The sequence below is a fragment of the Harpia harpyja genome, chromosome 3, assembly GCF_026419915.1.
Source record: "Harpia harpyja isolate bHarHar1 chromosome 3, bHarHar1 primary haplotype, whole genome shotgun sequence".
In the NCBI taxonomy this organism is placed as follows: Eukaryota; Metazoa; Chordata; class Aves; order Accipitriformes; family Accipitridae; genus Harpia; species Harpia harpyja.
In genome coordinates this window covers 38,952,554-38,965,490 of record NC_068942.1, presented here as the reverse complement: position 1 = coordinate 38,965,490, position 12,937 = coordinate 38,952,554, and the positions used below count along the sequence as shown (strand labels likewise).

General features: G+C 44.5%; 1 protein-coding gene across 4 annotated transcripts in view; it reads right to left on the bottom strand.

Moving 5' to 3' along the window:
- The window catches only part of CKAP5 (cytoskeleton associated protein 5), a 54,975-nt gene extending 42,680 nt beyond the window's left edge, over window positions 1-12,295 (bottom strand). For 3 of the 4 annotated variants that reach the window (XM_052782020.1, XM_052782022.1, XM_052782023.1), the window contains exons 1-3: window positions 12,188-12,295; window positions 1,478-1,569; window positions 745-938 (exon numbers count right to left, since the gene is read on the bottom strand). In XM_052782020.1, the coding sequence (XP_052637980.1) occupies window positions 745-938; window positions 1,478-1,534 (251 nt within the window). In that variant the 5' untranslated portion in view covers window positions 1,535-1,569; window positions 12,188-12,295. Of the gene's footprint in view, window positions 1-744; window positions 939-1,477; window positions 1,570-6,884; window positions 6,932-12,187 lie in introns of those variants that run through there. The other variant, XM_052782021.1, reaches the window with a different exon arrangement.
- Window positions 12,296-12,937: the final 642 nt, after the last annotated feature.

Below are 12,937 nucleotides of genomic sequence, written 5' to 3'. Positions count from 1 at the left end.
TGCATAATCCCACCACAGAATTTCACATCTATTTCAAAGCCTCCAATCAACTAAATAATTTTTACCACTTTTAAATCAAGGGGTTTGGAAGGTTAAGTTTTTAAACAAACCTTTGGGTTTTTTTATTTTTTTTAAATAAGACTTTTATTCATTTCATCAGGCCACAAAGTCAGTGGACCAAAGCACTGATCTAGCCCATTAGGTGTTTTTATTTCACCCTCAGAGTACAGGCTATTTCATGGGTTAGACAACAGTGAAATACTGAAAAACATCCTGTTAAGAAATTGGCAGGTATGAAGATTCATATGGGTCAAGTTGGATGCAACACCGTATAAACATAACTACATTTTATTTCATGGATGAATTACACAAATATCTCCCTAGAATAAAAGGCTCCCTGTACATATAGACTCTTTTAGTCAAACAAGAACAGGGATTTCAGTTCACAGCACCTACACCACCAAATTACTGATTCACTTTCTCTACCATTTCAGAAATCTTTCCTACTGCCTTTAATAGTTTCTTTGAACATTGTAAGCAATTTCTGACAAGTTAATATGCACATGGAGGCCATCTACAAGGAAAGCCTACCATCGGCAAATTCTCTAAATCAGAAAGCAAGTTCAGCTCTCAACAGTAAAGATCAGAATTGTTAGTGGCCACTGTACAATTTATCTGCAGCCTTTCTCAGAAAGGCACATTAAACAGTTATAACAGCCTACATAGCAAGAAAAGGCTACTTACTTCCCAGCTACATGAGCATTTTCAACATAAGCGAGTGCTGCTTCCAGTCCTTTCAACTGAGCCACTGCATTGGAGTCTGTCACAAATTTCTTTATCAATCCAAGATACTTGGACCATTCAGGACTCTTTTCATCATCTATCTTCTGGAAGAGCTTAAGGGCTTCTTCATAACCATTTAATCTGGCTTTCCACAGCTGGAAACAGAAAACAGATGTTTAAATGTTGTGGTAGCGCACTCTTAACTCACCAATCTCGCACAGTTCTTCAATGGTAGTTGAAAGCATGCTCAGTAAGCTGGCATGTGCAAGATTTCTCTTCAATGACTGTATGAATAACGTGCAACAGGACAATACACTCATTCTTGTCCTGCCAAGAATGATCTGGATAGAGAGATGCCAGTCTTCCCCACTGCTCTTCATAAGCTATAACCACCACTGATGACTAGGTGGGAACCCAACAATAGTTTCAGCTACAGATGAGTAATTCCTCCACGTGAATGCACTGATCTTTCAGTGCACAAGCTTACGCCATACAGATTATCATGCTACTAAATTCTGCTTAATAAATGTTATTCAGCCTCTAGCTTGGGTAGAACTGATACAGTTTCAGATCCGTTATACACATGCTGTGCAGCTGTCAGGATTACCTAACTATGGTGTACTTAGAGGAGTACCACAGAATCACCGCAGCAGGAGACATACAGCAAGCCAAACCCAAAGACAAGATTTCCTACCTTGTGTTCACATTTCTGGTCAATGGGCAGTTTCATCCACTCACTGTCGTCCCCCATTGTAATTCAGGTTCTCTCTATAAGTACAGTAATTCCTGTGGAGATAGGGACAAGTTAGAACACAGAAAAATACATGTCAGGTGCTACCCACAACATACTTCTACTCAAAAAATAAAACAAACCAAAGATAATTCTGTAGCAAATCTACAATGTAGCTAATGTGCAACCCAAGCTTGTAATTACATTTAGATACACACTAAGACTAGACCACTATTTTGTTAGCCCTGCAAAGCTACCAGAGCCATTAAAGATTAGAGAGCAGTGCAATTTGTAGTATTTCAGACACTAGAAGTCTCATTCTGTGAAAGTTTTAGGAAGCCGAGAAGGCATGCAGAATATAACCTCATCTAAGCTTGAGGAAGAATGTACTATGGGTTAAGGTGCTAAAATGAAATGAGTACCCATCAACACTAGAAAACTGACTTACTGACACATGCTTTCAGCAACAGGTGCCATGAATCAGTGTCAAAAAATAATCGGGTGCTAGTGTAAGGACAGCCATTTTAACAACTTTACAAACAGCACAATTTAAATGAACAGTACTGCGAGAGGAACAAAACCCATTTTTGCAAGCTGGCCACTTTATGCCCTAATTCTAATGTAGCCAGCATCAGTGACTGTCAACAAGAGATCAATTTCTTACCACACATAGGGCTCAAATTCTTACTCATTCAAGTTTCTAAGTGTTTTCCTCCCCCCCCCCCCCCCCCCCCCCCTTCCTTTTTATTAAAGCAAGAATACTGACCTGGTACCAGAGCAGGGTACCAGAGATGAGACCTCAGGCTCAATGCCCATTGCAGACATATTGTACAACTAACCTGACTGCTCAGAGAATAACAAGAGAATATGCCTGATGCAGGGAGATCAGCAAAATGAAAATAGCAGCAGCAACAAGGGCTCCCAACATTATTTATACAAACAAACAAAATCAAATCAGACAAGGAGTAACACGTTTCAGCACACCAGTTCAAATGCATAGACAATGATGAGCAAAATTCTAACTAGCCAGCGTATACAACAATTTATAACTAAAGGCATATACATACACAATACTAGCAGAATATTCCTAATGCAAATTCAGCCTATGCCAGCAAAGCTGCATACTTTAACCTACAAAGTGTTTCACCTAATGCACAGAGGTTCTCTGCAGAAAATTAACTCCTGGAATTAGGAGCGTAATTTAGCTGGTCTAAGTTAATATAATCAAGTTCTCCAAAGCCTTCTGCCAGCCACACAACACTAACATACAGCTAACTCAATAGCAAAATTATGCTAGCAACAGTCCACAATAAAAACAACCTTTTTTCTTCCTTCCTGGATCAGTTAGGAGATACTAAAAAGAATAACAACTCAACCCCCTAATAATAACAACAACAAACAAACAAAAACACAACACCAAACCAACCAAACAAAAAAAACCCCAAACCCCCACCAGCCACCACCACACACACCAAACTACACTAAGCTTACCTTAAATATTTATAAATTCTTATGGACATTAATACTGTTCTCAATACAATTGCACAAACCTATGAATTTGCCCAATGGCAATAAAACAAAAGTCAATGTCAGGACAGAAGTTGACTACGTATATAAACAAGCATATCCAGGCATTATTATGGTTTGTCCTTCTCATTTCACAAACAGTGACATGGCTATTTTTTCTTGACATCAGCAGAGTTGCACAGTGGTACTGAGAAGTGTGCTTTTTAAGCAAAAAAAAGAGGAAAAAAAAATTGTTGAGAGGGCCAAAGATGAAAACTTAATTAACCCCCAGAACTATAAATGACTGAGAATGAAGGGACTACTCTGCTCATTATGTAAGAAATGAAGTACACAGAAGTGAGGCTACCTAAAACCCATTCTACTGAACCATTAATTCTGGCACAGCATCTTCTTAAATGTACAATTTCTTAAAAAAAAAAAAAAAACAACAAAAAAACCACACTCTGGGTTAAATACTGGTCACACCATTCCTGCATGTCAGGAATTGACAAGAAAAAGATACTCTGACTTCAAAGTTACAATGAAAATAAAACTCAAGCTTTGAAATGCCATACCAAAACCAAACAATCATAAGAGGTCAACAGGGCAAGTGAGTTACTATATCTTTTTGCATGGAAGCCCACCAGCCTTTTGCAATGGATCCTGCTTTCATCTGTTTAAACTCTTCTGAAACTCTACTGCTTAATTTTTTCTGCCCAAACCTCTCACTTGTTCTCTTATCCCTTCCTTCAGCCTACTGAACAAAACCAAACACACCCCCAAACAACAACAAAAAAAGCCACCCAGCAGGCAAAAGCAAGACACTCATGGCAAACATGGAGGTGGGGGGTAAAACTACATCTAGCTCTATGATTGTGATGATTTCTCTCCAAAAGCAAAAATGAGACTGCATTCACATGAAAAACTTTTCAAAAAGCTCACCTAGCAAAGGACGCAGGAATGCCCTAGCGTGAACGCAGTTACAGCAGCAGACTTCCTTCTGTCATTCAAGTTAGTTCTGCAGCCAAGAGCCATCAGGAAAGACACAGCTTTGCCAGTCTAAGCTGTGTTTGCGTTAGGAATACCTTTATCTTAACATAACAGTATAGAAATAATGGGGTACTTCCCCAGTGCAGATGCAGATGACATAAAGAGATAACAGCAGTCTTTTCCCAAACTCACACATGCCTTTGCCAAGAATAAGCAGAACTTAAGAGGAAATTAGGTAGTTCTGAATCTTGCTCAGAAACTTGGAGGTAATTCAAGCCATTTACCTGTCTATATCATTTTGTTGAGGAAAGCATAAGGGATCAATACAGGGACAATATTTATTCAGAAAGAAAACAGGAAAAGAAATAAAGCACTAACACACCTGCCAGCAGCAAGAACACCAGAATAAAGAGTTTTGGCACCTGTACTAAGACAAGCCCCCATCTATAGCTCGTTCTTTTAGAAAACTGTCAACAGCATCACCTTCTTACTTCAACAATAAAAAGAAACATTTATTTCTCTCCAGAAATCTGTTCCACTAAGGAAAATCTTATTGTAGTACAGTGACTACCTTACTACAACCCTAAAGTCAGGTCAAGTCCCTAAAGTCAGTTCAAGTCCCTAAAGTCAGTTCAAGTCCCTAAAGTCCGGAGCAACTCTATTAAAAAGGCTTGTCCATTGCAAGGCTGGTACTGATTTACAAGTATTTTTACCCTTACAGTTCATTGCTACAAAGTGCGACCTCTTGTTTGTACAGTCTAGTGATGCATTATAGAATCTAGAAGAAAATTATCTAGGATTTCCCTTCCCAACATCACGATGTACTCAACTTCGGGGGGGGGGGGGGGGGGGGAACACACATGATGGGACAGACACAGGGAGGGGAGACAGATGACCGTGAAACAGTGTGCATTTTCTCACCCATTTTTTTCAGTCTGGTCAAGTCAGTCCCCCTACTATTTTTAGTCATTAACATCTACAATGGTTACTTCAATTATAAAATGGGTTAAGTTGCCTTCTGTGCTGAATCTGGCATCTAAAAATAGTGATAAAATTGTACTTCCCCCCACCCCTCCACAACTTACAAATCCCTTTAGAACAGACAGTTTATCAGAAAGTATTCCACGGTCACAGAAGGAAAGCTGCTTCTTAAACATCCCATCTTTGCAGCTTCATCACCGCTCACGCCTGTCCTAATGCCAAGATCTTGTACTGTCTACATCTTGCATTTACTAGAATAAAAGACCGTTGTTTCTCCCTTCAATTAAGTCACTGGGTTCTGTACGTTCACAGAATATCCCACATTTGACAAAAAGCTTTTTTTTTTTAAAAAGCTTCTTTGCAAAGACATGTAAACCTCCAGCCATTACTTCTCAACATCCAAATAGCAAGTAGCCTCATTATACAATAATGCAGCTAAATTATGTTATTACTAGTGAATTTGCAGCAATGAAGTGTTTGACCTACATAGCTTTCTTGTTACCACAACTCAGAACAAACAGATTTAAGTCTTTCAGTAACAATATTCAATTTGGTAGAATCCAGTAAACAAGACCTCCAAAGTGACTGAACCACCAAAATAAGTTTTGTGAGAGAGGTTTGTTATTAACGTGGTCAATACAACATTTCCAAAAGCAAGTCAGCTGAGGAATCTGCAATGGAGACGAATAACAAATCCTCCCTGACAGTTCTTGGCAGAACAAGTTCTTATATTATGGAGCAGTGAGAAAATGAAGACCATCAAGGAAAGAATAGGATGCCTTCAAAGGGAGACCACGCAAAAGCAGCAAGAGCAGAAAATATTTACAAGGCAGCACAAATGCAAGAATTTCAAATGTAAAAGTGAGAATTCCCCACTGAGTATAAATAAGTTTAGGAAACAAATTTTTCAACACATTAAGAGATTATGGGAAAGTGTCAATACATGCAAGTTTGGATTAACCACGCACTGCTCTGAACAGCTCCTACTCAGCTTCTAAATAAATGCTTTCTCTGCTACAGTTTTTGAGGGCTGAATAGCATCAACCTTACAGCTTCAAGTACGGGGTACTGCTAAAGAAAATCCTTTCATCGTAAACATCCTGAAATGTGTTTTATTTTGAAGCACACATTTATCACCTATCACTACATTTTATTGCGAAGCTTCAGCTTCCAGACCCATTTTCTACAGAAAACGTGCAATGGTAAACTAGGAAGCCATTTTATGCTAAACAAAACCAGATATTTATTGATACTGATTGTCCACTTCTCCATACTCGCTTCCACTTATTGAACATCACCATTGCACAAGAATGGCATGAACCATTTTGGTTATTCTGAAAGCTTCTCAAAAACTACTCAAACGACTAAATTCTGAGAAAGTAAGACACGCCTTTCTAAAGAAAAAAAAACTGTTTGAAATGTTCCTATACAGTAGGGCACATACTTGGAGAGCATATTGCTGTATGTCACATTTCAGGTGAAGCTATACTTCTCAGTAGACAGTTCTCTGTCAGCGCAGCCCACAGTTTTCCTAGCAGAAAGAATTTTTATTTGTTTAATGGCAGTTTTGGGTCATATCTGCTCTTTGGCTCTGAAAAGATGAAGTTTCACTTTTAGAAGTGTAGCCCAGCAAGTTTTCGTTATTTGCCAGCTAAACCTTCTCGTTAGATACAACATAAAGTAACTCAGAAAAAAAGGTTGAAAAATTCAAGTAATCATAACATAGTTAGATTTTTATTTCACACAACACCTGGACACACTAAGTATTTTGAATAGCCCACAAATCTAAGAACTATAGACTAAACAGTCAGTGAAATAATGCAATTGCTTTAGTAAATTCTACATAATCAAAAGGAAAATTGAAGTCCAGCCAACAATCCTGAACTACAGATACCTGCAAAAGCAGCAAGAGTCAGAAGAACTTTCAGTCAGACTGCAAACGTGCTTTCCAGCTTCAGTCCACATATCTTTTGATGACAGACAACAGAACGAGAGGTTAAAAAACACCCATGGAAGATTATTTGCTGCTTAGGCAATAAAAAATTCCTAAGATCTTAAAGGCTGACATTTTCAATTAAAACATGAATTAGAAGTTGCAAGATACGCAGACTCTTGATGCAAGGAAAGCAGGACCTCAGAATAATGAAAAAGAAATAGGAGAAATGCATGCTAAAAAGGAATTGTTTTGCAGGTTGTGGAGTAGATGGCAGCTGAGAGATGCTACTGCTTCAGCAGCAATGAAATGGCATTCAAGAATAAACAGCATTAAATTCTCTCTTGCCTGCTCTAACTCATATGTCCTAACTCAGCTCAGTGACATCTTAATAGCGCAAATGGCAAGTTATCGGTAAGGGAGATAGATACTTCATTTCTCTGGAAAAATACGTTTTAATACATGGTCTCTGAAAGTAACTGATGCCATTCTTTTCCATGCACCTAAAAGTGGGAGACAATGCAAAATAAACTGACCTTTTGCTACAGCTAAGAGCAAAAGCTATTTCTTACTGCATGGGTAAGCCTGGAGTGAAGCCAGTCTTAAAGAACAGAGAGGGGCAAGAGGGAAAAGGGCAACCCACGGGCAAGTTAGTGTACACTGACATCATTCTAAGGGTGGCCAGCTAGAGTGAAAGATGTCAGTGGGGCCATGCTTCTCAGCCGCAAACTCCCCCATCCCTCAAGGTGTTTACAAAGCTCAGGCATGGCAAGGCTCATGTGATGTTCTTTAAAAGGACGGCCTGAACTGCTGATGAAGGAAAGCTCCCGCGGAGACATCACACCCCTTGGACCGACCACTAGCTCCCCCCTCCTCCAAGGGAAGCACACCCTCCGACACAGCAGCACGGCCCTACCCCCGCCATCCCCAGCCCCTTCCAGACGAGCACCCCTCCACTTCTGCCCGCTCCGCCGCCCGCAGCCCCAGACGTCCCCTTCCTCCTCCACCTCCCCCGCACGCCGCAGCCCGGAGAGGTTTCCCGTTCCGCGGCGGCACCGGCAGCGTTTATCTGACAGCAGGCCGCGGCCGGGGCAGCGGCGGAGCAGGCCGCCCGCCCGGCATTGTTTCTGCGCCCCCGCCCGAGGGCCGGGCCGGGCCGGTCCCCGCCGCGCACCGCCGGACACTCACCCTGACAGCTCCGGGCCGGCTCCAGCGGCGAGAGCGGGTGGGGAGCCGCGGGCCGGGCCGGGCCGGGCCAAGCCCCTCCCCGCCGGCGGGCGGGGCTCGGGGCGCCGCGGCCGCACCTGGGCGGGGGAGCCGGCCCGCGTCGGGGCCAGACAAAGGCGGGCAGGGCAGGGCAGCGCCCGGCTCCCGGCCTCGCCGCGCTCCCCCCGCGGCAGCCCCGGGCACCTCGGGCCCCCCCACCCACACACCCCCACACCCGGCGCCGCCGGTGCGCAGGCGGCAGCGGCCGCTCCCCGGCCTTCCTGCAGGCTGCGGTGCCCGCCCTGCGGCTGGGCAGGGGCTACTGGACCGCGGTGGCCGGCGACCAGCTTGGCCCGGCAGGCCTGCTGTTCTCATGAGTCATACGTACCCCTGAACACCCACACCGGCAGAGCAATTATTCTGGTGATGGGGGTTGCTGCGGTCACCCTCGAGCACGGAGCAGACATTATCGCAGGCCACCGTCATCCAGTGATCCCCAACTGATTAAGGGAGCAGTTCTGCAACCCAACAGGAGGAACAAGGCCTGCCGTGAAGAACAAGAAAGGCAGTACCTTCCAAAGGAGGTATGAATGAATGGCCTGGCACCCTACCATCATTGCATTTCATGTTCTGCTGCAAGATGTGTAATGACAGTGCTCCAGCGGAGCTGATTCATCAGCAGTCTCTCTAGCCCACTGCCTGACATTTTGAGATGCCTTTTCTACAGTGACAATAGCAATTGAAGAAGCTGGTATGGTGGAAACTGGGTGTCAGTAGCTTCCTCCCGAGAAGAGCATCAAGCCATATGATGCAAGGCTGCGTTTCTTCAGCCATGTTTTTCACTAGCTGAAGAAAGAAGCCTCCTCTAGGCACTGCAGCACCAGCCACGCTCCCCACTGAATAATCATCCAAGTTACTTCTTCCACTATCTCAGCCTCCCCCCTGCAACAGGGAGGCACGAACGTGCACAACTGCTTCTGCTTTTTAACATTCACAGCAACTGAGCTGTCATAGAGACAACCCCAAACAATGCATAACTGCTCAGGTCAAGAGACTCCTTATTCAAACAAGCCACAGCAACACTGCCCAGTGCAAGGCAACGTTTAATTTAAACACAAGGGTACAAGGTTTTCCTGTGTCACCCTTTAGAACTCCAACCCTACAAGATGAACCACTGGAACAGTCTACAACAAAGCAACAGCAGCAACGGGCTATTAGTCTTAAGACTATGTTGTCTTGAAACCAACCATTCTGTTACAAATAGCTTTAATGCCACCCTACTCTGGGCAGGGACTTCACAAACCATTTACATTAAACAGCTTACAAACAAATTAGCAATGCCAAGTTTATACATTTCTTTTAAGAACCAGAAAAGGATATCTGCTGGTACCATGGAACAGAGGAGAGATAGGAAGGGGAAAAGAAGGGAACTAGATCATCACTGACCATGATTTTGAAAACCCTAATTGGAAGGTTTACAAGTATTTACATCTCTCAAGGGTCCTTCAAGTCATACATCCTACACAACAAAATCTTCCAAATTAGATACTTAAGATTGAAAGACAGTTATCTCTAATCCACAAAACATTCAGAGCACTTTCTAATTGTACATACAGTTTGAGATATTCATAAGAGATCTATAAAAAGGGGCGAACAGAAGTGTTACAGTTTGCAGATGACACAATTAATCAGGGTAGCAAGAAAAAAAAAGAAAAAAGGCTTGACTGAAAGAGCTTACAACATGCCAAGTGAATTTCAGCTGTAAATTTATCACCCAACACACACAGCGGTGCACAAGAGAGAAACAACTTTTAACATTACACTGGAAGTCAGGTTTTCTGAGCTGACTATTAAACAGGAACAAGACCTTTGCTGTTTTAACAGACATCGGTACAAAAGCATCAGCTCCACTGTGGCAGACCAGGTTTTCAGAAGCACAGGCCCTGATTATATAACTGGCCCATATCAGGGGAAGGACAAGAGCCACCATGGAAGTTAAGTCCCACCAAATACAAGTCATACACATACGAGAATCAGGAATCACGTTCCATTACCATGCATTCACTTTTTCTTATATCAGAATATCAAACGAGAAGTCTTGTGTCAGTACAGTTTTAAAGCAGTCTGAGTAACTCTAATTTCCCGTGCTTCTGCAACCCAAGTTTCATTTATTTTTGTGCAGGTGTCACATAAATAATTCTTTTGCATAGCAGGTCCCCTAGTTAATATTCCCAACTTTGTAGTCTTGAGAATTACCTTCCGTACATCTGCAACAATTGGAATTTGTTAGGAACCAGTTTGTTGTACTTGAAGGCCGTTTTTTGTTGATTCTGCTTTGATATATCGCAGTATTGATGTTGCTTAAAACGTTTAATGCTATTGCAACTCTTCAAGTGGGGAACAAAAAGAATTTAAAGAAAAAAAAAAAAAAGGTGCATCTGTGAATTTTAAATGGGGGAAAGCTACCAAAACAGCAAAGTTTAAAGAAAGGCCAAGCCTGAGGCAAGTAAGTCAAACCAAATTCTAATTTTTGCACAATCAATCAACTGATCTCATGTTGGACACCAAAGAGTCAAAACTATAAGGGCAACTTGCACCCAATCTACACCCAATCATTCTTCTTTCTGACTTGACCCTATCACGAAGTTTTAATAATAGATTTTTGAGTAGCCTTTTAGAATACATCAATATTTGAGACTCTCAGTATTTGAAGTTATGCATCTTTACAGTTTCAAACTAATAGAAGTGTTCACTGAAAGGCTATAGCAACACTCTCTCTGATACATGAGTAATAAATAAGGAAGGTCTCCCACAGCTGGTAGCCCAACATCCCAACAACTACTACTCATGCCCTTCTCATCTGCAGAAGGCAACTTTAACAGCAATGCAGTTTAGCAGAAGTACTGGAAGGTGCAACACTAAACGCAAAATAGTACATCAGCAAAAAAGGAAAACTGCAGAATAATTACATAGGGGATACACACCAAACATAAATCAGTTAGAAAATAGTAGCAGATGAGTTTGTGATTTTTTTTTTTTTTAGAATTTCATTTTTAGAACAGAGTCCAGGTCAGTTTAAGCTGCATCGAAGTTTCATTCCTCAGCCTCTGCTACACAAAACTTTGGGTCTCTCACTGACAGAGGTCCAAATTCCAGAGGCAAACCCTCTACACACCAACCTGGAAGCTACTGTCTTAAGAAGAATCACAAGACTCTGACTCAGAAACAGAATCAAATGAAATAGAAAGGTGGGGGGGGAACATGGGACCCACATTCCTGTGCAGACCCTCTTCCCATACACTAGAGAAGATTCAACAGGAATCACCTCCTGGTGAGGGACCCTGGAGATCCAAGACTAACACCTGCACCCAACAACAGAGCTGTAGAAATGGAGATGAGCTCATGCCTTTCACTTTAAAGATCAGAATCACCTCAGGAAACATTTTCCTTGGGTCGTTTTAGAGGGGAAACCAGTTCCGCACGCAGTCTCCCGAAACGCAGGCTCGGCGACAGAAGATGCCAAGTCCGTATTTCCCTCGAGGGACGTTAGGAAGGGGCCGAGCCCGGCTCCCTCATCGGCCCCCGGGCCCACCCTGCCGGCCGCCTCCCAGGCAAGGCCCCAGCAGCTCCCAACCGCGCCTAGGCCTACAGGGATGACACGAAGGAAGCGACCGCGGCGGAGCAGCCCGGGCCACGACTCTCTACAGGCCCCGATACCCCCCGCTCCGCGGCCGGCCCAGGCGAACAGCAGCCCTTAAAGCCTCTACAAGGCAGCGTGGCACAGGCCGCAGCCTCCCACCGTTAGCGGTCGCGGCCACCCTGCGCAGCCACGGGAACGGCTGCAGGCGAAGCCCGTGGGCCCGGGTCGTTCCCGCGGAGGGATGTCAGCGCCGCTCGGAACCGTGCCTCCACCCAGTCCCCAGGTGAGACGGCGGAGGCTCAGGCCCAGCGGCGGAAGGAGGCCTACCCCGCCCTCCTGCGGGCCCGGGGAGCCCCGGCAGGCGGGAAAAAGAACCGGGCACCCCACCGGGGAAAGGACAACAATGGCGAACTCTCACCTGGGCCCCTGCGGGTCGGGCGCGGCGAGTTGTCCGGCCGCTCCTCGGCGGGGTTTGAAATCACTAACACCGCCCGCACCTCCCAGTGTCCTCAGTGCCCATTGGCCGCCGCCGGCCCCACCCATGCCCGCACCCGCGCGTTTTATTGGTCCGTTTGAATCCAGTCAGCGGCGACACGTGCTCCCCGCTCTCCTGAGGCGGCCGGGACGTACCGGGGAAGGAGGCCGCTCCGCCCGTCCCGCGGCAGCCGCCGTGGCCCTGATGAGGGCGTTGGGCGGCTGCGGCCGGAGCAGCGTCTGGCGCCGGTACTGCTGGCGGCCTGAGGCAGCCGTGCTTGAGCCGCTGAACCCGTCACCTTTCGCGTAAAGGGCTAAAGGAGGTCTGAGGTCGCTGCGTTCGGCTGTGGGGAGCGTCCCCTGGTAGGGGAACGGGCTTTCTTTAGTCTTTCCTGCGATTAGTGGGTTTGGGAGCAGTAACCGCGTTACGGGAGTACAGTGTTTTTCCCTCCTTTTTTTCTTTGCTTCGGCTGAAGCAAGCGAAGGAAAAATTCTTAGGGGTAATCAGGAGGCAAGGGCCAGCAAAGTGCCATCAACGCAACCGTGATTAATCTTACAACACCATCTCTCCCCACCACGCTGTGTGAGCATCATCTGTTTTTTAAAAAGTGAGGTGGTTGTATTTTTATGTGACCTCAGTGAAATCACTTCTGTGCTGTACTTTGTGAAATGAGCAGGAATAAAGCTGAAGTGT